At 40.1% G+C, this 22,096-nt stretch overlaps 1 protein-coding gene across 2 annotated transcripts; it reads left to right on the forward strand.

Moving 5' to 3' along the window:
- The first annotated feature begins 500 nt into the window (after nucleotides 1–500).
- On the forward strand, nucleotides 501–21,603 carry METTL14 (methyltransferase 14, N6-adenosine-methyltransferase non-catalytic subunit). 2 transcript variants are annotated; one of them, XM_031047958.2, is made up of 12 exons: nucleotides 501–633; nucleotides 957–1,045; nucleotides 1,754–1,841; nucleotides 5,301–5,381; nucleotides 6,722–6,809; nucleotides 9,924–10,014; nucleotides 11,578–11,719; nucleotides 13,820–13,912; nucleotides 15,373–15,489; nucleotides 17,623–17,833; nucleotides 19,411–19,659; nucleotides 21,402–21,603. In XM_031047958.2, the coding sequence occupies exons 1-12, from the start codon at nucleotides 568–570 to the stop codon at nucleotides 21,437–21,439; spliced, it is 1,353 nt and encodes a 450-aa protein (XP_030903818.1). In that variant the 5' UTR covers nucleotides 501–567; the 3' UTR covers nucleotides 21,440–21,603. The 2 variants fall into 2 exon arrangements, with proteins under 2 accessions (XP_030903818.1, XP_005147996.1); XM_005147939.4 differs by lacking the exon at nucleotides 21,402–21,603 and having other exon boundaries at nucleotides 19,411–20,952.
- The last annotated feature ends 493 nt before the right edge of the window (nucleotides 21,604–22,096 follow it).

Genomic DNA, 22,096 nt, shown 5'->3' on the forward strand with positions numbered 1-22,096 from the left:
AGAGGTTAACCTCCAAATAACTACACTGGATATTGAAACTGGATATAAAGAATGTACTGTGCAAGAGACATGTAGAAGAAGCAGGATTCTGCCCTCAGGAGAGGATGACAAAGAAAAGCCAGCTACATGTAAAACTAATACATGGCCCCCAGCATGCAACAAACTGCAGTGACTGTCACAGCTGTGAAATGCCCTGGAGACTAAACTGCTGCAAAGAGCCCCCTGAAGATGTTTTAGAGCTGTTTGCCTGGAGTGAGTGCTAAGACTTAAACTGCAATGGTCGAGTGAAAATAAATGTCACATTTTACACTTGAAAACCATTTAAATTGTGTTAAAACAGGCAAGCAGTCTGCTCAGCCACCCTGAAGAGGCTGGAAACGGGACTCCCACCAGTCTGGAAGCTGCTTTACCATCGCTTTGTCTATAGGGCAGCTTTACCATCGCTTTTGTCTATAGGCTCTGTGCCGGTTTGAGCCCCACCACACACCACACGCTGGTCTCGCGTCGAGCCGGAAGTGACGCAGGACGGAAGACGGTTGACGCTGTGGCGGAGGCCGCGGCGCGGGGATGAACAGCCGGCTGCAGGAGATCCGGGAGCGGCAGAAGCTCCGGCGGCAGCTCCTGGCGCAGCAGGTACCGACGGCCCCGTCCTCCGCAGGGCTGGTGCTCCAGCATGAGGGGGATGCTGCCGCATGCAGCCTCGGGTGCGGCGGTTGTGCTGCTGACGGCGGCGGGTGGGCCTCTGTGGAGGCTGCCGGTCGGTACGTGAGGGAGCGGCCTCGGTGTGGAGCCGGAGCTGAGGCTGGAGAGGTGGTCACTGCTGGCGCCTCCAGCCGGCCTGGGTGATGGGAGGGTCAGGCAGGCTTAAAGAGAGGACTTTTCGGCTTCGATGGTTACTGCCTGGGGTGTTTTATCAGTGCGAGCTGTGGGTTGAATTTGCCTTGCCCCTTGTTCAGTTAGGAGCTGAAAGTGCGGACAGTATCGGTGCCGTGCTGAACAGTAAAGATGACCAGCGGGAGATCGCTGAAACAAGAGAGACGTGCAGGTCAGTACCAGTACAGTTTCTGCTTGAAATGAGTGGGGTTTAATGGTAACACAAGCCTTTGAAGTACGTAGAGGTTGTGCTCCAAAAATTGAACTCATACTGTCATGTTACTGAATAACATACAATCCAGTGAAAGAAAATGCTTTATTTAGATATGACCCTTGAATAAGGTGAGTATGGTTTAGACATTCACATTTAATAGCAGTTTGGAAATTAGGGTTAACTTTTGCTTCCTATGTTAAAAAGCTGCCATGGAGCAAAACTGAGGTGTGAATTAAGTGTATGCTTGCTGCGTTGTCTTAGAGCCTTTGTGCTTTTGCTAAGAGCAGGTATAACCCAATTTAAAAGTTCTTACAGAACAGTAGGCATGTCTAAGAGTACCTACTTCCTATTAATTCTCACATTTAATAGTAATTCTCTTGCGTAGTCAGGCTTAACTTTGTAGATGCTCTGCTTTGGTAAAAGCTGTACCTTTTAGAGCAGAGAAGTGAGGAGTTGAGAGACCTGTTTTCAAGAGTCCTGTCCTGAAAAAGCTGTGCTAGTCTCAAATATACTGAGAAAGGAGCGACTTCTCATACACAAAGTTTCAAAACAAATTCAAACTTGTAACAGAAATATGTAGTCAAGGCTGATGGTCAGAGAGCTCTCAAAAGTTCCCTTTGGAGAGAGAAATGATTTTATGTGAGGAACTTTTTTGGGTGTATACAGGGCTGCTTATGATACTTCTGCACCAAATGCGAAACGCAAATACCCGGATGAGGGAGAAGCTGATGAAGAAGAGATTGAAGAATATAAGGTAAGAAAAAAAATAGTTTTCTCTGGTGTTTATGGGTCTCTGGGGGATTTATAAAATACATATATGTGTGTATGAATAAAAATAAAAACGCTGTCTACAGACACTTCAAAATACATGTCCTTCAGTGGTATCTCTCTTGATGTTTCCCACTGCAGAGATCCAAGGAGGCACAGACACTTAAGCGTTTCTCTTTAGATGGGGCTTCAGTGCATTGCAGTGTACCTGTGTCAGAACCCAGTGTTTGGGGGCTTAATTTAGTGCTGCTTCTAGGTGAGCTTAGGTGATAGTGGGAATGACTGTCTTGTGTGGAAAGAAGTGGTAAAATGTGGGTACACACACACAAAAAAATCTTGATCAGAATTCTTTGTGTCAGAAGAGGCACAGGCCACTGGATGAAATACAGGGAGACCAAGGGTGTCTTCCTACCTGCCTGTTAGGTGCAAAGGGGTGCAGTTCTAGGTGAATGGAAGAAATGAGGTATTCTAAGGAAATGTAAGTACGATGCTCGGCTTAGGGTATACTTTAAATATCCAAAATATCCAGGAAAAGTCCAGTTTAAAAGAAAGGCAAAACAAGACGTTTCCATTATCATTGAAGAATAAGTGGTTGTGAAACTGTCATCCCCTCCATCTTTTCAAATGCTTATCCAAGAGCTACAGACAGCCTTCTTTTCTTCATATCTAATGTGTTGTCTTAGCTGAGTGGTACAGAAATGAGGTTAAGCAAAGGCATGATTATGATACAGCTGTGTTTCTCATTTGCTTTGTGATCTTGTTGCAGTATATGTCCTCCCCTCCCTTTTTAACTTGTCCTAACACCCTTGCTTTTTTGATTAAATAGAATCAAGGTCAATGCATTTATGAAATTATTATTTCACATATTATTTCGGTGTCTGCTGTTCTCTTGGATGCTTAAAAATAGTAATTTTTGAAATATGTCATTATTCTGGAGGCTGGAAAATCTTCCTTGATTGATTGTGATGATTGCTGAATGTGTCTCTAGTCACTTGAAAAAACTATATGCTTGAATATTGTGGGTAGTTTTTGTTTCAACTCCGCAACAGTATACGTGATCTAGAAAACAAGGATGGTTAATGTACAAGAACCTAGTATAGAATCATACTATGTTTGATTGTATCTTGTATTACAGTTATTTTTATTCTGTCTCTTGTTTGGCTGTGTCCTTTTTCACTTTGAAAGCTGATGAATTTGGTGGTGCTGTGAATTTTGTTTGTGGTTACAAGGCACTTTTTTTTTAATAGCTTACTAAGGCATAAAGAAAACTTGAATGACTCAGAAGTAGGCATCTAACAAGTGCTTATCATCGGAAGACTAACATTTAGAGGAAGATGGAATAGAGACACATATGTAAGCTTATGATGGCTTAAGCAGTTTTTAGTGAAACTCAAGCTTTCAGTTGTTTTGGGGTTTCATTGGGTTTTTTTGAGTCTGGTTAAACAAGCTAAAAAAACCCAAATCAAACCAACCAACCAACCAAACAAAAAAAAGCCAAAAAAACCCAACCCAAAACCAAAACACCAAAACCTATACCTCTGGAAGTTCTTCATCTGTGACCTATTAATCACAGCAGGCATTCCAGAAGTTTGTTCAAAGCTCTAAGTTGGAAAGCAAACAGAGCTTATTTTAAGATTTCCATAGCTAGGGGGATCAGACTAGGGAGAACACTTGTTTTTTCATTCTTCATACAGAAAGCTTATGTAGCACAGGGTAAATGCAGCAGTAATAATAGCCTCTTTTCTGCATCTTTTCATAGAATCATAGAATCCCCGGTTGGAAGGAATCTTGAGGATCATCTGATCCAACCTTTCTTGGCAAAAGCATGGTCTAAACAAGATGGCCCAGCAACCCTGTCCAGCCAAATCTTAAAAATGTCCAATGTTGAGGAATCCACCACTTCCTTGGAGAGATTATTCCAAAGTCTGATTTTCTCAACGAAGTTTTGAACTTCATAAGGTTCTTGTTAGCCCACTCTTTCAGCCTATCCAGGTCTTTGTGAAGGGTGGCTCTCCTTTCTGAAGTGTCCCCTTTTCACTCTCAATTTGGTATTGAAACTTGGTCAGGGTATACTTGATCCCATCATCCAGACAATTTATGAAGATATTAAACAATGGTGGACCCAATATTGATCCCAGGGGGACGCCACTAGTGACAGGTCACCATCTGGAAAAGGAGTTGTTTACCACTACCATCTGGGTGCAGCCTGTCAGGCAGTTCCTCACCCACTGCACAGATCACTTACACAGACTAATGCATCAGTTTCTCTAGGAGGATGCTCTGGGAAATTGTGTTAAAATTCTTGGGAAAAATCAAGGTAAATCATGTCAACTGCTTGCCTCACATCAGCCACGTGTGTTACATTGTCAAGCAGAAGGCTGTTGGGTTTGTCAAGCAAGAAGACTTCAACTTAAGATATATGTCAGTGGGGAGAAGTCAAGTTCCTTTCTGTGAAAAATCTGGTTCTTCATCATTCCTTTTATTTCAGTGTGTTAAAATGCCCTTAAAAAAAACCAGCTTCATCCTTGAGACTGCTTTTCTCCTCCTCTGAAGCACTGTATTATCTGATTAAGCTTTTGTGTTGTAATCAGTAATGTATGAAGGAGTGTAAGCATTCTCCTAAAATATGATAGATGATATTACTTAGTGGTTCTTCAGTTTTATTCCTATACAATATATATTCTAGGTTGTTTCAAGATCAATAGGAAAACAAGAAAGTGACATGAAGAAGTGACTCTCTTCTTTTGTTTCTGTTCCAAGTTCAATGTTGGGTGTTCAGAGTGTGTCAGTGTGACAGATCTCTGAACTCCAGAAATCAAATGAACAGTCGGTGACACACTACCTGGGGGAAAAGAATGCGTTATAATTCCTGGTTTCTGTAAATTTTAAGACTATAAAATAACATTTTTTTAAAGTTGCTTTTAAGAACAGTCCCGATGAAATACTGGCTTGTACCATGTGCTTTTTCTGCAAAGTGTGACTTGAACAGATTTATATAGAGGAGGTGGTTTCAGCTGATAAGGTTGTAACAGATGAGATGAGTGAATGAATATGAATGTGCAAAGGTTGTACTACGGAAGAACTTCAACAAAATAAATTGCTTTAGTCCAAGGAGTGATATTTTGGAGAGACAAAGATTAAACTTTCCACGCCTTGTAAAGCACTGCCTACACCATCAGGGTCTGGAAATTAAGGATTTCTTATTTTATTCTTCTTTCAGACACCTTTCCCAATAACACTCTCTTGGTTATGAAGAGAGAAGCAGACCTCTGGGAATAAGTAATTTGTTTTTCTCCTCCAAAACTGGAGTTGGAATCATTAATGATCTGCTGTTGTAGGAGACTTCCCTTAGTAGACAGCCCACATCCTTCCTTAAGCAGCAGAATTGTAATGAGGAGTGAAACAGCATGATCTTGCATAATTGTCATCCCTATTTTTTTCCCAGGATGAAGTAGAGCTGCAGCAAGATGAAGAGAACCTGCCCTATGAAGAAGAGATTTACAAAGATTCCAGTACATTTCTTAAGGTGAGCTGCTTTTGCAATTAGAAGTGTGGTGACAGCTGATGTGGTTGTGTTAAAATGTTTCTGCAACTGATAGTATTTGAAATTGTCTCTGAAGGCTGAAGTAATGAGCTTGAATTCACAAGTATGGAAGTTTCCTATGAAAGATACGACTCTAGTGCTGATATTAACCTGACTAAAGATCTGGGTCAACTTGCAATGCACTATAGTAATGGTGGGTCTGATTTGAACTAAAACCACAATGATGGTCTTGTTCAACATCTTTGTTGGTGACATGGACAGTGGGATTGAGTGCACCCTCAGCAAGTTTGCTGATGACACCAAGCTGTGTGGTTTGGTTGATAGGCTGGAGGGAAGGAATGCCATCCAGAGGGACCCTGACACACTTGTGAGGTGGGCTGATGCCAACCTCATGAAGTTTAACCATGCCAAGTGCAAGGTCCTACACCTGGGTTGGAGCAATCCCAGGCACAGCTACAGGTTGGGCAGAGAAGAGATTCAGAGCAGCCCAAGGAGAAGTACTTGGGGATGTTGATCGACGAGAAAATGAACATGAGCAGGCGTCAGTGTGCACTCACAGCCCAGAAAGCAACCATATCCTGGGCTGCAGCAAAAGAAGTGTGACCAGCAGGTCAAAGGAGGTGATCCTGTCCCTCTACTCTGCTCTTGTGAGACCTCACTTGGAGTATTGTGTGCAGTTCTGGTGTCCTTAACATAAAAAGGACATGGAACTGTTAGAACAAGTCCAGAGGAGGCCACGAGGATGATCAGGGGACTGGAGCACCTCCTGTATGAAGACAGGCTGAGAAAGTTGGGGCTGTTCAGCCTGGAGAAGAGAAGGCTGCATGGAGACCTCATAGCAGCCCTCCAGTATCTGAAGGGGACCTATAGGGATGCTGGGGAGGGACTCTTCATTAGGGATTGTAGTGATAGGACATGGGGTAATGGGTTAAAACTTAAACAGGGGAAGTTCAGATTAGATATAAGGAAGAAGTTCTTTATTGTAAGGGTGGTGAGGCACTGGAATGGGTTGCCCAGGGAGGTAGTGAATGCTCCATCCCTGGCGGTGTTCAAGGCCAGGTTGGACAGAGCCTTGAGTGATGTGGTTTAGTGTGAGGTGTCCCTGCCCATGGCAAGGGGGATGGAACTGGATGATCTTGACGTCCTTTCCAACCCTGACTATTCTATGATTCTACAGTTTTGACTTGCATAGTTTATAAAGGCATGTTGAAAAATAACTCCAACCTGTTACCTTCTCATTTATCAGACTAACACATGGTATTTGTGTGCATATGTCCACTTACCTCCCTGTTGCACTCACTGAACTCCCTTTTGTTCTCCAGGGTACTCAGAGTTTAAACCCACACAATGATTACTGCCAGCACTTTGTGGATACAGGACACAGACCCCAGAACTTCATCAGAGATGTTGGTATGTCGTAGTAGCTGTTTGAATATAAACTGGTTCTATTCAATAGCACTTCTTCCTCTTTTTAATTCCTTACAGTTACTGGGAAATGCATATAGATAAATACTTTGTTGTTTTGTCTCTCTGTAAGCATACTTATCAATATATGCATTTATATGAACAATTTTATTTTCAATCATTTAGGAGGTGATTATTACCAGGCTGCTCTTACTCTTGCTTTCACTTCAAGGTATTTAACCAGGAGGGTTTTTTCAAAACTAAGCTCTTTTTAATTCCACGAAGTAGATGAGTCTGAGCAGATCGTGGAACCTTTGGAAGTTTCAATAACTGACTTAGAGCTCAGCTGCCTCCTGTACTGTATTGCCTCCAAGAATGCATGTAGCATGTAAAGTATGGAAAATACTTATATTAAGTCGGCAAGCAATATGGATAATATTTACCAGCTAAATTATGTAGCTGCTGACAACTCATCAGAAGGCCCAGCACATTACTGAATTTAGAGAATTTTTCTAAGTTTATGTTTATCCTGCCATTACTGAACTTGTTATTGAGGTCTTATTTTATTAGGTCTGAATTTAATCTCTCTAAAAGTAAGGTACAGTTTAGTCTTGTGTCCCAGAACGGGTGCCTGGGAGTTATTTAGTAAAAAAGCAGGACACCTCCCTCTACAGCTTTTTGCAACAGTTCTCTCTATTTTATCAAGTTTAAGACTGTCAGGGGCAAGTGTGTTGTTTATAGATGCCAATCCAAACAGGTTTTGTTTGCTTATTGAAGGAGTCAGTTTTTATTCTTCTCTTTTTGTGAATGCTTCTGTGAAACACACCTGGGTGTTTAATAGAAAAATTGGGTGTTTTGACTCAGTTGTGTCTTTATCTGAAAAGCCCCTGGGCTTCACAGCTGTGTACTTGAAATATTTATACTCTCTTCTTTGAAATGAGATGATTACGAAGATAGAGCAGCCCACGTTCTCTGTCACAGAAGTAATTGAGAAGAGACAGGACAGATTGTTATAAGAGTGTCAATATGGAAATGAACATGTCAGCAGCAGTTAGTCTAGACCCTTGATTAGACACGAGTTATGTCAAGTTGCATATTGGTTAGCACACATTTTCTACATGACAATCAAACCTCTGCTTAGGTGCTTATGTGACCCTACAAAAAGCTGGTGGGAAGGAGTGGTTTCAGAACACCCAGTTGTATCTTTCTGATGTTGCTGTTGGTAGAGTGGGAGAGACCTGTGGGTTTTGTTTTGTTGGTTGATTGGGTTTCATTTTGGTGGTTTGTGTTTATTTGTTTGTTTTTACCAACTGCATTCATCTTGATTAAAACTTTGTTTACATCTGTTGCTTAGCTGGGGATAGTTGACTTCTGTTTCTGCTGGTCAGGAGTATCTGACTTGCACTGGAAATCAGGAGAACTATTTCTAATCAGAAATAGTTTTTAAGTTACATATTAGATAAGGAAAGAATGAAGGTACCTTTCGGGTGTTTTATGCACACGGAATGATAGTGAGGTTCAATACTAACAACTTGGCTTTTACCAGTGTAATGCTGTTGTTGCTTGCTGTTCTCCTTGGTTATATTGGCTCCAGGATCTGCTGGTTCTTTTATTTCTTTCACTCTTAAGCGAAAGGGACCAGAAGTGAGTCTTTGCTTCATGGCCTAGTTAGTGCCTAGTCTGCTGAGAAGTGCCCCCCAACCCAAGCTATACTTGTAACACAGCTGCTTGTTATGGGGAGAGGCTTTTTAGCACAGCTTCTTGCAACAGAATGAGGGGTTATGGTTTTAAACTAAAAGAGGAGCGATTCAAGCTGTATGTGAGGCAGAAATTCCTTTACAATAAGGGTGGTAAAATACTGGCCCAGGTCGCACAGAGAGGTAGTGGATGCACCATCCCTGAAGACATTGAAGGCCAGGCTGGATGTGGTTCTGGGCAACCTGATCTAGTTGAAGATGTCCCTGTTCATTGCAGGGGGGTTGGACTAGATGACCTCTGAAGACCCCTTCCAACCCAGGACTATTCTATGATTCTGTCCTAGAGTTGGGAGTTCAAAAACTGGAATTAAAATAAGGAGAGGAATGAAGCCTTGTGGGTTTGGGTGGTGGTGTGTCCTGTGTTCTTCCCTCCCACTCCTCCCATGGAATAGTACCACTTAAAGTGGTAAATTTGAATGAATGTGAAACTTTGGACATAACTCTACTAGTTGAACTGATACTGATCAGGAGGTGGGAGTGGTACCTTTTTTGGTTTGTGCTGATTCTCCTGCTAGCAATAACCAAACCATACTCTTTCTACGAAGGGGAAATGTAATATACTGAATCAGGTCTTGGAACAGGCTGCCTAGGAAATGGCAGAATTGCCATTCCTGGAAGTGTTAAAAACCTTGTGGATGAGGCCCTCAGTGATACGGTTTAGTGGTGGTCTTAGCAGTGCTGGGGTGGTGGTGATTGGACTTAATGATCTTAAAGGTCTTTTCCCACCTGGTTGATTCTGTGAAAAGTTTGATGGTTTGGGTTTGTTTCTTTTTTAAGAAAGCTTGCTGAAGAAAACCTGATTAGGATTCTCCCTTTTGCATTATGTACATACCAACTATTTGAAAAGTAACATCATAAAGCCAAGTCTAGGAACCCAGTAAATACGTGTGTTCAAATCTTGATGACTGATGCCAGAGTACCAAATCTCAATGTAAAAGTTTCCAAAGGAAACCAGCAATACCCCAGCTGCTGCTTTAGAAATAGTCTTCAAAGGTCAAAAAAGAGTATTTTGTAAATGAATGTTAAGCAGATCTTAATATGAACTTATGGTTATAGGGGATAGCCAAATAACTTATCATTCTGGCACTTTGAGTTTAAACGAAAGGTTTTCTTCTGATAGAAGGGGTTGTGAACTCCGAGCACAGACACTACATTCAGTAACAGCCATAATTAACTGGGTGAAGGCAGAAGTCTTTTATGAAGTACTAAATAAAAAGCTGCTTTGAAAGGTTTGGTTTGTTCTAACAAAAATTAAAGAGGCTAAGTATTAACATTGTGACCTATTCAGAATACTGGACAATGCTTAATTGATACAGATTTACTCTCTTAAGTAGTTGTTAACTTCATGTTTTCTTCTTCTTAGGCTTAGCAGATAGGTTTGAAGAATACCCAAAACTTAGAGAGCTCATCAGATTGAAGGATGAGCTGATATCTAAATCTAACACTCCTCCCATGTAAGTGTTCTTGTGGAAAATACCTTTCTTCTCCAGACCTGTTTGAAGTTAGCTGTCTGCTTTGCAAATCTCAGTCTTTTAGCATCTGCTCAGAATTTACATTTTCTATGTCTGTTTGTATATGCAAGTTAATCAATTGAAACTTCAGAAGAATAAAATCAGTTTGATTTTGCTAGTTCAATCTAGATGTTTCGTATGGTATATAAACTGGTTTGTTTTTCCAGTTGTGATTATTCCTAGTATCTAAAGCTTTGGTTTTTTAAGATGGAGCCGTCAGTTGATTGGACAGCAGGTTTTGAGAACTAAAAGAACACAGTATGATAGTGGATCTCATGATATCACACAGTTTACAGTAACAAGAAAAGCTTTAAAAAACTGGCCTCTTGATGTAACATAAGTTGTTCTCCTAACAACTCTTTTTTTGTATAATGTTCAGCCTTTATCATAGTATCCATTAATCAGATTTTACTGTCTAGTTTAAGACAAAAAATCTACAGGCTGGCTGGAAGTGATTTGTCATATTCACTTTGAATTACCTCTTGAGTTTGCTGAACGTTAGGCACAGTATAAGCTTGCTGTGTGTTACCCCCAGGAATCTGAACCTGCCTGAATGTTGAAACTAATGTTTTTGTTACACTGTAGTCCTAATCTGCACAGAGTGAAATAGCATTACTTCATGATAGTCACATGAAAACCTCTGAAATAGTTGTTTGAACAACTGAGACACAAACTGCAAAACTCAGCTTGCCATTTTGAAGTTAGATACATTTTGGTGTTTTTAGTCCTAAAGCCAACAGGGGAAAATAGTAACCAAATGCTTCCTTCTGATAATACCAAATATGCTTACAGAATAATACTCTCTTCATGTTTTTTTGGAAGGGGGAGGTAGTGCTCTGCTAATTGCCTTCTTCAAGATTAAAGGTATTGTGGGGAGGGCAGTGTAACTTTTTTTCCTAGTGATGCAGCAGCGAGTGGTGGGCAGGTGTAGAGGCCAGTTGTAAGAGTACATTTGAGAGTGTCCATATGTGCAATCAGTGCATATGGGGACTAGGCTTTTGTTTTAGGGACAGAGAAATACATTTCTACTATGTGAAAAGTAACCACATTTCCAGTGTTCAGAATCTTATGACCATAATATATAGTAAATATCAATTCTAAGAATAGGCCACCTGGAAGCAAACCAAAAGTCTGTTAGCCAGGCAGTGAGAGTTTGAGGCTTAAATGTTGATGTTTTCCCCTATATAGTCCATGGATGTACACGAAGTTCAGTAATTCTCTATGTATTATACTGTCTATGCAGGCATCTGTTTCCTGCTTGCTAAATTAAAACCCTAAAAGCTGTTTATTTAGAGAAAGCCTACTTCTTAAAAACTAATGCAACAGCATCCAGCTTAGGTTAAGTGAGAATGTCATGCATCTCTGCTGGACTTGGTACATATGAGTTATATAGACTACACAGGAGACCCTGCTCTTAACTGGCTACACAGAGGTGCTTTGTGGAGTATAATTTTCAAACCAGTGTTACAGCTTGTCCAAGCAATTGATCATCTTTTGTTTGAACAGGTACTTACAAGCAGATTTGGAAGCTTTTGATATTAGGGAACTGAAGTCCAAATTTGATGTGATTCTCCTGGAACCACCACTGGAAGAATACTACCGAGAGACTGGCATTACTGCTAATGAAAAATGCTGGACCTGGGATGATGTAAGTATTTTCCTTGCTGTGAAGATTTCATACATGTATTTAAGCAAAGACATCAAGTTTTTTTCTTTTTTTTTTTAAGAAAAAATTAAGTATATTCTTTTGTTCTGGTTTTGAAGAAAAGTCTAGATTCTTACAAAAGGTAAGTTTTATATTGTATGCATGCCTACACTATTTGTGCTCAAAAGATGGGAGACAGGTTTTGTTTTTTGAGGAGTTTAACGAATTAAATCTACCTTTTTATTCTCCCTAAGCCTGGTTGAAAATTACAATCTAATAGTGGGGTTTTCCCCTGCTGTGTGTGAGTTTCTGTTTGTTTTTTGCTATTGAAACTCCGAGTATCCATTATAAATATTCCCTTGTTGCCTGAGATTCTCAAAAAGGTTTTTATTGTGCTCTAGTAAATATTTAGAGAATTGAGTCAGAGAAAAGGTTTTCCTTCTGTAGTAGTACATGTGCATGCTTGTAAAGAAGTAAACATTATATAGATGTATTAATATAACTGCGTTCCATAGCTTTGCCCTTTCAATGAAGTGAGCCCTGGAAAAGCAAGGTGAAGGCTGGAGGCTATGAAGTGCTGGATGTCATCAAGTATAACAATCTGATGACATAAAGCTTGCTGCTAAGTTGCCCTGTCCGTCAAGATTGAACTGGAGAATTGAATAAAGAACTTGTAATGTGAAAAATAGTGGTAAATTTGCTCTGCCCTATATATCTACACTACTCATTATGGGGGTGGGCGGGAAGGAAACTGAAAAAGCAGAAAACCAACCAACCAACCAGCAAACAACCCCACCCTCACAGCAGTACAGGCAATCTAGAGTGGAGAGGAACAGGAGATAAAACAATGTTTGTGTAACTGTGTCAGGATTTCTTAGGTTCAGGCATGAATGGGAATATGCAACTAATAAACACATGTTTAGAGACTACTTGAAAGGTATGCAGGACTATGTCTGCATTAGCAGCATGTTTGTCATAATACAAGTGAATCAGTAGATGGAGGCAGTTGTTACTGGGATTTTCTTACTTGTGTTCCGTGCAATTCAGGGGAGAGTGATGGTGTTACTTTAAACTAGGTTTAGTTCGTCCTTAGGCTGAAACCCACACATGTGTAACTTCAGAAGTGAATCAGTCTAACTGAAGGATCATGGAAACAAAATTCAATCTACCTTTTAAGGAATGAATTTGGAAACAAAGGTGTTTATGCCTGTGACAAGGGACTAGGTAACTTTACCTGTACAGTTAAGGAATAAGTAGCTTCTGTATTAGCCATTCTATTACATCAGGTGAAACAGGTACCTGGGCAACATTGCCCCAGGGAAAAACATTCTGTCCTAAAAGGAAAAGCTGGAAGTGTTTGGAGCAGGAGTCATCCTCTTAGCTGGGAGTTAACAACCTCTTAGAATGGCTTCTACTGCATTATTTTTCTTCACAATGGCACAAAATGAAGCTTGAGTTGATGTTACAGCAAGTTACAGATGCATCTTCTCATAATGAGTAACAGATGCTTTCAATCTGAAGTTATTTCATCCTGAATGTTACTCATTTGTCATTGTTGACCACTGTCATGACAAATTCCTGCTTCTTTTTTCCTGAAAGGGAAAATTGAAAGAATCTCTTCCTATATAATAATAGGAGTTGAGGTGAGGTTTTTTTAATAATGTGTCTTCACCAGCTTCATGTAAGTAACCCCAGGGCTGAAAAGAAGCAGAACACTATTGCTGTGTTACTAAATCTTTTTGCTACCTATACAATGATAGAATGAAGCAGAGGTTTGGGTGAGGGGGAATCGTGTGGTGGGTTGTATTAGTCTTTTAAGTCTGGCGTTTTCTATGCAGATATAATTTCTGTTAAAAAAGAATTAATTCAGCTGGTCATCAGCTATGTTGGAAATATGGGTACTGATAAACTAACTGTTAAAACATACTTTCTGGAAAAACAATTTAAGAGGATGACTGTGAATAGTATACAGACTAAACTTCTTAGTAAAAGTTCTCCCTGATGGTTTCTGCTGTAATGCTTCAACACATAGTTAATATTCTTCCTGATATAATAGGAGATTTATATTTAATTCATAAACACTTCTGTTACTGTTATTATTAGATAATGAAATTGGAAATTGAAGAAATCGCAGCCCCGAGGTCATTTGTGTTTCTGTGGTGCGGTTCAGGCGAGGGTCTGGATCTCGGTCGAGTGGTAAGATGATGTTTTAATTCAATTAATCAGGGACAAGCTTAGGAGTTTATTTTTATCCTTGACTTTTTCTTTATAGAAATCTCAACTGTATCTGCTAAGAGATGTTTTGTTACTGTGGTAGAGGATACAGAATTTTAAATGTATTAGATACATTTAAGTATATCTGGTATTAACTTTTCAGCTACTGTTCTGTTCCAGATGAGTTACTGTGACCATGTGAGGAAGTATAATTCTATACAGTCTAGGAAGCCGTACTGCTCTCTTGTTTTGATGTATGCATGTTGCCATGTTGAGTGCATTTACCATACTATTTTTTTCTTAACAGAACCCTTAATAGTTTTCTGCCAGAAATACTCATGCTAGTAGAAATAAGCTATTGTTTCATAAAGTGAGATAAGATTGTGTGCTTAGCACTGTCTGTTTTCAGATTGAGTTTATTCTTAGTGAGTTTCATGAAGTTTTTACTCCTCTGTAAGTTCTTGGAATTTTAGGGTAATCTTTTTGTATGCCAGTGTAGCACTGCTTGTGCTCATGATGGTGGAGTAAGAATTTCCAGTTGGCTCTTGCTGTGCTGAAACGTTCTTTGCTTAGTTTGAGCAGTGGTTTCTATTCAAACAACATAGCATTTGTGTAAGGACAACAGGCAGTTACTAATCTGATTTCTTTATCTGCTTTTCATTGTGAGGTTGGTTAAAGTAGCTGTTTCGGATATATTGATTTTGGTCTTAGACACATCTGTAGTAGCTGGAGAGTTCTTTTAACACAGCAGTAGCCAAATGAGTAAATGAGTTTGAATCCTTAATGCCCAATTTCCTCCCTTTCAAAGACTACACTTACAGGAGTTAAGGATTAAGAAGTCATATAAGTTGGTTTTGGTAGGAGGTTTGTGTTTTGGTGTTGTTAGGCTTTGGGGGGGTGGGGGGGTGGCTTTGGTTTGTTTTGGTGGGGTTTTTTCCCAAATACAAAACCCACAGAATAGTAGCAAATGCTTTTGGCTATTTATCTTCCCATTTATAGGAGTTTACACTGATGAGAAAAATCCTCAGAATGCAGGAGTTACTAGAGACAGGACCAAGGCAGCTGATCACTGTTGCTCAGACTGATTTTGGTTAAGTTTAGGTGTCACTGGGTCAAAATGCATGCTGAGTTCTGTAAGGCGATCTGTGAAGTGGTTAGGTATTTAAGAAAATGGGGTGGGGGGGAGGAGGGAAGCCACACATAGACAAGTCTATGCACATAAACCTTTTTTTTTGGGGGGGGGGTTCTATTTTTATTTATTTTATCTTATTCTGGTGGGGGGTGCAGCTTGACAAACCATGGTACAGTTCTGCCAGTAAACTCTTTATCTGTGACAAATTGCTCTTCCAGCTGTGCTTCAAGAAAAATGCAGTACCTATATGAGTGTTCAGTTTAGGTTATTTGGTTTAGTGTGAACTGTTTTATCTGTCTGTAATATTTAGTGTCTACGCAAATGGGGCTACAGGAGATGTGAGGACATTTGCTGGATTAAAACGAATAAGAACAATCCTGGAAAGACCAAGACTCTAGACCCTAAGGCTGTTTTCCAAAGAACCAAGGTAAAGGTTTGGCTCAATTTCTCCTCCATCCCCACCCTGTACCTTTATGCTCATAAAATGCCCAGTGCTCCACAGCAGCTGGTGACATGCTTTCAGGAAAGCAGGCATGAGGACTTCAGAGTTCTGTTCTGTAATGTGCATTATATGGAAATAAACATATTCATAGGATGAATCATGACATTCTGTCCCCATTTGACTTTAGTCAGTGTGAAGTGTAGAGGCTTCATCTATGTTTAATACTGCTTGGTAGATTTTTTGTTAAGAGTCCACTAAGTGTGGTACTCATTTGAGCGTTGCTGAAATGCAGGTAGCTGAGGAGGATTCATAGATTGATGGAAGAAGAATGAAATCCCAAGAGAGAAGATGGAAACTGAATAGAAAATGTTACTGTTGCAGTGTGTTTGACTTCTAGGTCATTTTGGCTATGTCTAAATGGTAAATTAGCAGTCTGTCAGCAATACCTTGTGTGTAAAATACAAGCTCCTTTCCAAATTAGGCAAAACTTGCTGGAGGAGGAACACCTTTTGAATGGAACTAAAATCAGCAGTAGAATTTTACTAAATTTAACATCAAAAGAAGTCTTTAAAACTGTAGGTTATAAATGGATGTTTTCTTAAAAATAACTCTGGAAGACTGACTAGTTTTCCTAAATACGTGCTTTAAAGTATGTGCCCAGTGCTTACGTCAGATATAGGACTGGTAGGGACCATAGCTAAGTCTCATTGCCTGTCTTCCTAGAGATGACAGAATTGGTCAGCTTGCTTTAATTAACAATAAACAGTTTCTTAGGGGACTTTTGTGAGGACATGTATTGAAGAAGGTGCAGAGAAGAGGAAAAAGGTGTTCTGATTTAAGAGACTCAACTGTTATGTTATTAAGAAACTTAGAAAAATGTAGGTAGGATTAATAAAGAATTGGGTATATGTGGGTGTAACTGTGGTAGTTGTACTGAATACAGAGGGTTGGCTGATGAGGAGTAATTAAAAGTGTCATTTAACCTCAGGACTCATTCTACATCCACTGCTTTATGCTGTGCCACCTGTTACAGAATCTAAGGTATTGATGAATGACTCCATGTGTTAGGAAAGAAAATGTTTGGGCTAGTTTTTCCAAAGGCTAGATTCACGAGGCTTTGCTGGACAGGTAATTTGCTGAGCAGTATTCTGCCTTTTGATTTAGTTAAATGTAAGGTTCAGAACCCTGTTGCTTGGGTGCATTTGACCAGCATCACAGATTTGATAGAGCACCTTCGTATAGCCTTTCATGTTTATTTGCTGTTAAAAGCCTTCCTAAAAATGCAGAAATGATTACATAGTCTTGTCTGAAGCCTTTTTTAGAGCCATCTGGTGGCACTTAGTGAATCAGTGTTTTTATGATACCGGGGGAAAATGCCTCTTCTGTGTTTAATAATCCCAGACACAGAACTCTGACATAAATATGTAGAACTCTTTTTCCATCCTGTACCAATTACGGTGATTCCTCATTCATAGATGCTACGCCCTAGTCACTTAAATTGATCTACAGTGTTTTAGAGGAAAGAAATGCTTATCACAGCTAAAGAACAATTTTAATGCTGATGGAGTGAGAGTACATTGACAGTTTGATAGTGGTTTTAATTTTTTGATGCAGTGATACCTTCTAGAAAGGAATCTAAGGGTGAAAACTGCTTCTGTTAATGGAATTACAGTATGAAAAAAGTACATCTTATTTTCCCTGACTGGCTGTTCTGTGGCTGAGAACTTTGAAAATTACTTACATGAATAAAGTTAGGATCACAATACTGATACAAGTATTAATCATAATTATTAACTATTCCCTTACTCTTGCCGTCACCTTGTAATCTTTCTCCATGTGGTCATTTATCAGGCTTTCCAAACTTAAGGCTCTAACTTTGCTGTAATTGAAGAACTAGGGTTGAAGAACTAGCCTCCGCTTTGTTTTCAAAAGGCTGGTTTAGTAGCTTCAGCTTATTCTGTTCTTCTAATTTATGCTTCAGACTTTTCTCTCTAGGCAGAGTACATTCTACTGCTACACAATTTGCTTTTCTCTCCACTGTGCTAAAACCACAGGCATATGTTCTGCAGCAGTATTTGCAGCACGTGACAGGTACTATTATGTATTCTATGTGTGCAGGAGCACTGCCTCATGGGCATTAAGGGAACCGTGCGTCGCAGTACAGACGGTGACTTCATCCATGCTAATGTTGATATTGACCTCATCATCACAGAAGAGCCTGAAATTGGCAATATAGAAAAACCCGTAGAGATTTTTCACATCATTGAGCATTTCTGCCTTGGACGGCGACGTCTTCATCTTTTTGGAAGGGACAGTACGATTAGACCAGGTAAGTGTTACGTTTATTTTGTCAAATGCTTAAATTCTCATTTACTTTAATAACCCCCTTCCAATTTAATAATCCTCTTCCATCATCTGAAACCACTTGATGGGTTCTCATGGAAGCTGAGACAAGACCTAGTCACAGATCCAGTTTTAACACTGCTTACTGTTAAGTTTTGGCTTATAAGTACTCATTTTTGGAAGTAAATACTTGCTCACACACTAAGTTCTTTACTCTTTTGTTTGTTCCACGTTATCTCTAACTGAAGATAAATGCTGAAATTAATATTTATTCTACTGGAATAGGGAAATGCATAATTTCTGTATTTTAACTTTAAATTCTGAATATTCCTTTCTACTAAACTTTTCTTTTTGGACTTAATAGTGAAGGTTTATATGAAGATCTGTCAGTCACCAAACTGCTGTTTGGAAAGTGTATGGCAAGTATCAATTCTACCAATTTTTTCAGAAGAGAGTTTTTTTTTCACCAGTATTTTTTGCTTGTTCATGTGTTTAACTCATCAGCAAGTAATAGCAGTATTCTGCTATTACATCTATTTATGCTTCTGAGAAGTGGGATTTCTTTCTCTAAACTGATTTTTAAATCCCCGTGAGCTTAGTGCTGGTCCTGTTGCCAGTCTCAGTGTGTTACACTGGGTGCTGCATCTGGCGTGATAAAAAATGTGTAGAAATGTGTAGATTGAAGGTAATTGTATTTTATTTGTTGACTGATGATGTCAGTCTTAATTCTGTTTGCTATTGTATGTGTGTGGAGGGGGGGCTGTTTTGTTTGGTAGAAATATATTGGTCAGGTGTTACTGCAGTCCTATTGTGTGTAAATTCTTATATGTTAATTTCTTATGGGGTCATGTTAGTCCAATTCAGCTTTTGTGTTTTCTAAATTTGGTGGTTACCCTGGAATTGCATTGCACACTTTAAATCATATATTAACCACAGATCCTCTGCTACTTTAGCTTATAATCTGAAGAAATGGGAAAGTTCTTGCTGTAAATGGCTGCCTGCCTTGCTTCACCTGGTGAAGTTAAAGTGCCCACTAAGTGTGCATTAACAGGTTAATTTAACTCTTTAAACTCTGTTTCCATATTGTGAGCTTCAGCAGGATTGTCCCTGGGTTGTCAGATATGTGCTTCCAGCATGCTATGGCTGCACTGTCACAACCGCTTCCTGGAGGCAGAATTACCTAATTCAAATTGAAATGCTTTTTAAAAGGGAAGGAGGAGGACATTATTTTTAAACTAGATGAATTTCCTGATCTGGTTTAGTGTGGTCCTAAAGGGGCTGGAAACTGTTGTGGTAGTGTAATAGGAAAGAACAAGTAGGAAGGACTCTGGTGAAACCTCAGCATGAATGTTCACATAGCCATGTGTAATAATCAAACTGAAATCCTCACTTCCCAACAACCCTGGCTTTCCTGGAGGTCACCTTTTCAATTCTGTTCAACACTGGTGCCATGTAGGTGTTTGTCCCTGTCACTTGAGAGTTCATTGACTAAGACAAAGACAAGAATGGCCTTGAAGCCTGAATTTTGTTCTTGCTTTTGTTGAGTGTGGTTTTCTTCCCTAGGTTGGCTGACTGTAGGACCCACCCTCACAAACAGCAATTTCAATGCAGAAACGTATTCTTCATACTTCACCGCTCCAAATTCCCACCTGACGGGCTGTACTGAAGAGATTGAGAGGCTTCGTCCCAAGTCACCACCACCCAAGTCCAAGTCTGACCGGGGAGGTGGTGCTCCAAGGGGAGGAGGAAGAGGAGGGACTTCAGCAGGCCGAGGAGAAAGGGGTAGAGAGAGGAACAGAACTAACTTCAGGGGTGAGAGGGGTGGCTTCAGAGGGGGACGGGGAGGTACCCACAGAGGAGGCTTTCCTGCCCGCTGATCACTGTTAGGTAATTGCTTCTTCCCCCAGTCCTGTGCCTCATCTCTGAACCTTTTTCTTGATCATGTTTTTGCTAAAGTGAATTATTCTGGTGACTCTTAGAATTGGTTTTGGTGCAAGCAGTTACAGTTAGTCTGCCTTCCAGTGACCGGCCTGGTGCGTCACCTCACCTACCTCCTGCATCCTGTAGCAAGAGTGCTACACTCAGCCTCCTGGCAGCTTCTAGTGTCAGAGCAAAGCACACCATGTCTTCAAATCACAGCTAGGACTGCGGTGAAGATACTTGCTTTTTCCTTCTGAAATGTGCAAAGTGTAGGCTGTTTTAACTGGTGTTTTCTCCAAAACATGGATTCCTTTTCCTTCTCTGAGAGTGCAGGTTTGGACTGACTTGAATGAATATGGTGGAGAGGGCATGAAATGCGGTTCTGAATTGCATGGCCATACCAGACTTGCTCTCTTACTCATGGAAGAAAAAGTGCTGTGTCTATACTGACACTTGTTTTAACTTCTTTGAAACCAAGGAGCAAATGAAATAAATAGAATTCTATTTTTTCCTGCTTGGTTTAAATATCCCAGATTATTGCTGGGAATAGGGAACATGTTTATTTTTCATTTGTGGTGTATATGCACTCAGTTCTCACATCTGTCATGGGGAGAGTGGTAATTCTATGCAGTCATGTGTTGTGCTTCATGAAAAACAGGAAGCTGTGCATTTATGTGTAGTCCAGAACTACACATCGGTCTGGGTTGCTGCTCAAGCAGGGATCTTCACCAAGCATCTGTTCATCATAGCCTTGTCCTTTGGTAGTCTATTGCCAAGCAATTGCAATGCAAGTAGTAGAAAGACCTGGCTGGAGGTGTATTGGAAATGTGAGGCTGTGCTGCAAGAGCGAGCACTTCCGAAGACAGATCCCCTGGGTAAGGAGAGCACAATAATCCAGCTGAGTGTTGTGCTTTGCCTGTGGACCCTCCATGCACTGAAGTAGACTGTTGGTGATCAGCTCCAGAGTACAGTGCAAAAAGAAAGGGATTCACTTGGGTATGTACAATGAACTTGTCAGTACTTCACAGACTGAACAAACCTGGCTGCTGAAGTCTCAAATGTTTAGGTGTGGATGTTTGAAAACTGTCTTTTAAGTCTCAATGATGTTTCTCTGTTGAAGCCTAGCAGCTTTTAAATAACTGTCCTGTAAAGCAGTAGGTTATTAAACTTGTTTATCAAAACTAATGTTGAAATACTTCTCCTAGTATTTTGTGGGTTTGTTCTCCTTGAGGTTTTGGAATTGCTAAGTTTTGCTGTGGTTTCTCTCCTGCTGTCACCTCTTTATTGCTAAAGTGAAACAGTACAGTGAAACTCACCTGATGTTTACATTTTGTGTTTTCCTGTGTTATATTTGCACATCTGAAGAGGGACTGGATTTAGGGTAGGGGGTATTTGACAGGTAGAGCTCATTGAATTGTCAGTGATATCTGCCAAAGACTACCTGGAACAGCATCTGATGGAAGTTATGTGCCACAGTAAGCAAACCTTGTGATTTTGCCCTAATCATGTTCTTCAAAAAGCAAATAATAGAGACACTTAGGAAGTTTGCTTTTGTGCGAGTGACAAATCTTTTTCTTTCTCATTTGGTGGAAAATGTTAATTCCTATTTCCCCCTTTTAATTGCCTGTCCATAGGAGCTGATGGTTCAGGGTGTATGCTACTCTTAACATAGAAGATTAGGCTACACTGAAGAGGAGACTCAAAAGTAACTGGTTGAGATGTATATCTGTGTCACTTTGCAGAAGCTGGGATGCTGCTCAAGACTTCGGTGACAAGAAATCGATTGCACATGACCTTGTTTAAAATAAAATTATATATATATATAAAGCAAACAAAAACCCAATAAAACCAACAAACATAAATCCCTTTTGAGTGTGCAGAAGTAGGTTTCTGATCTTTTATCTCAAAGCTGAAATAGCTCAAGTAGTATAAGGAAAAGAAGGCCAGTGTTCCAGAGGTGTTAGATGAGATCTATCTGGCTGGGCCAACTTCACCAGGGAAGCACAATGTATGTACTGTTAACAAGCAACTGTCTGTACTTCTTTTAATTGAACTTAATGGGCAAAGAAATAGAACTTTGTATATATCCTCTATGAAGGAAGGTATCTGGTGGGTGTAATCCGAATGTGGTGGTGCAACAGTGATAGATTGCCTGTACAGGTAAGATAGTGGCGCACAGGCTTGTTGCACCAAAAGCTTGATGTTGAGTAGTTGTGGTTGTGGACGTGTGATGCTGCATCCCCCCACCTCCATCCTCTGGGCTGCTATATGGTCTCAGGAATTCCTGTCAGGCCTTAGGCTTTGTGTAATGAGTTGGATGCTGAAGTGT

The sequence above is a fragment of the Melopsittacus undulatus genome, chromosome 7 (genome assembly GCF_012275295.1).
Source record: "Melopsittacus undulatus isolate bMelUnd1 chromosome 7, bMelUnd1.mat.Z, whole genome shotgun sequence".
In the NCBI taxonomy this organism is placed as follows: Eukaryota; Metazoa; Chordata; class Aves; order Psittaciformes; family Psittaculidae; genus Melopsittacus; species Melopsittacus undulatus.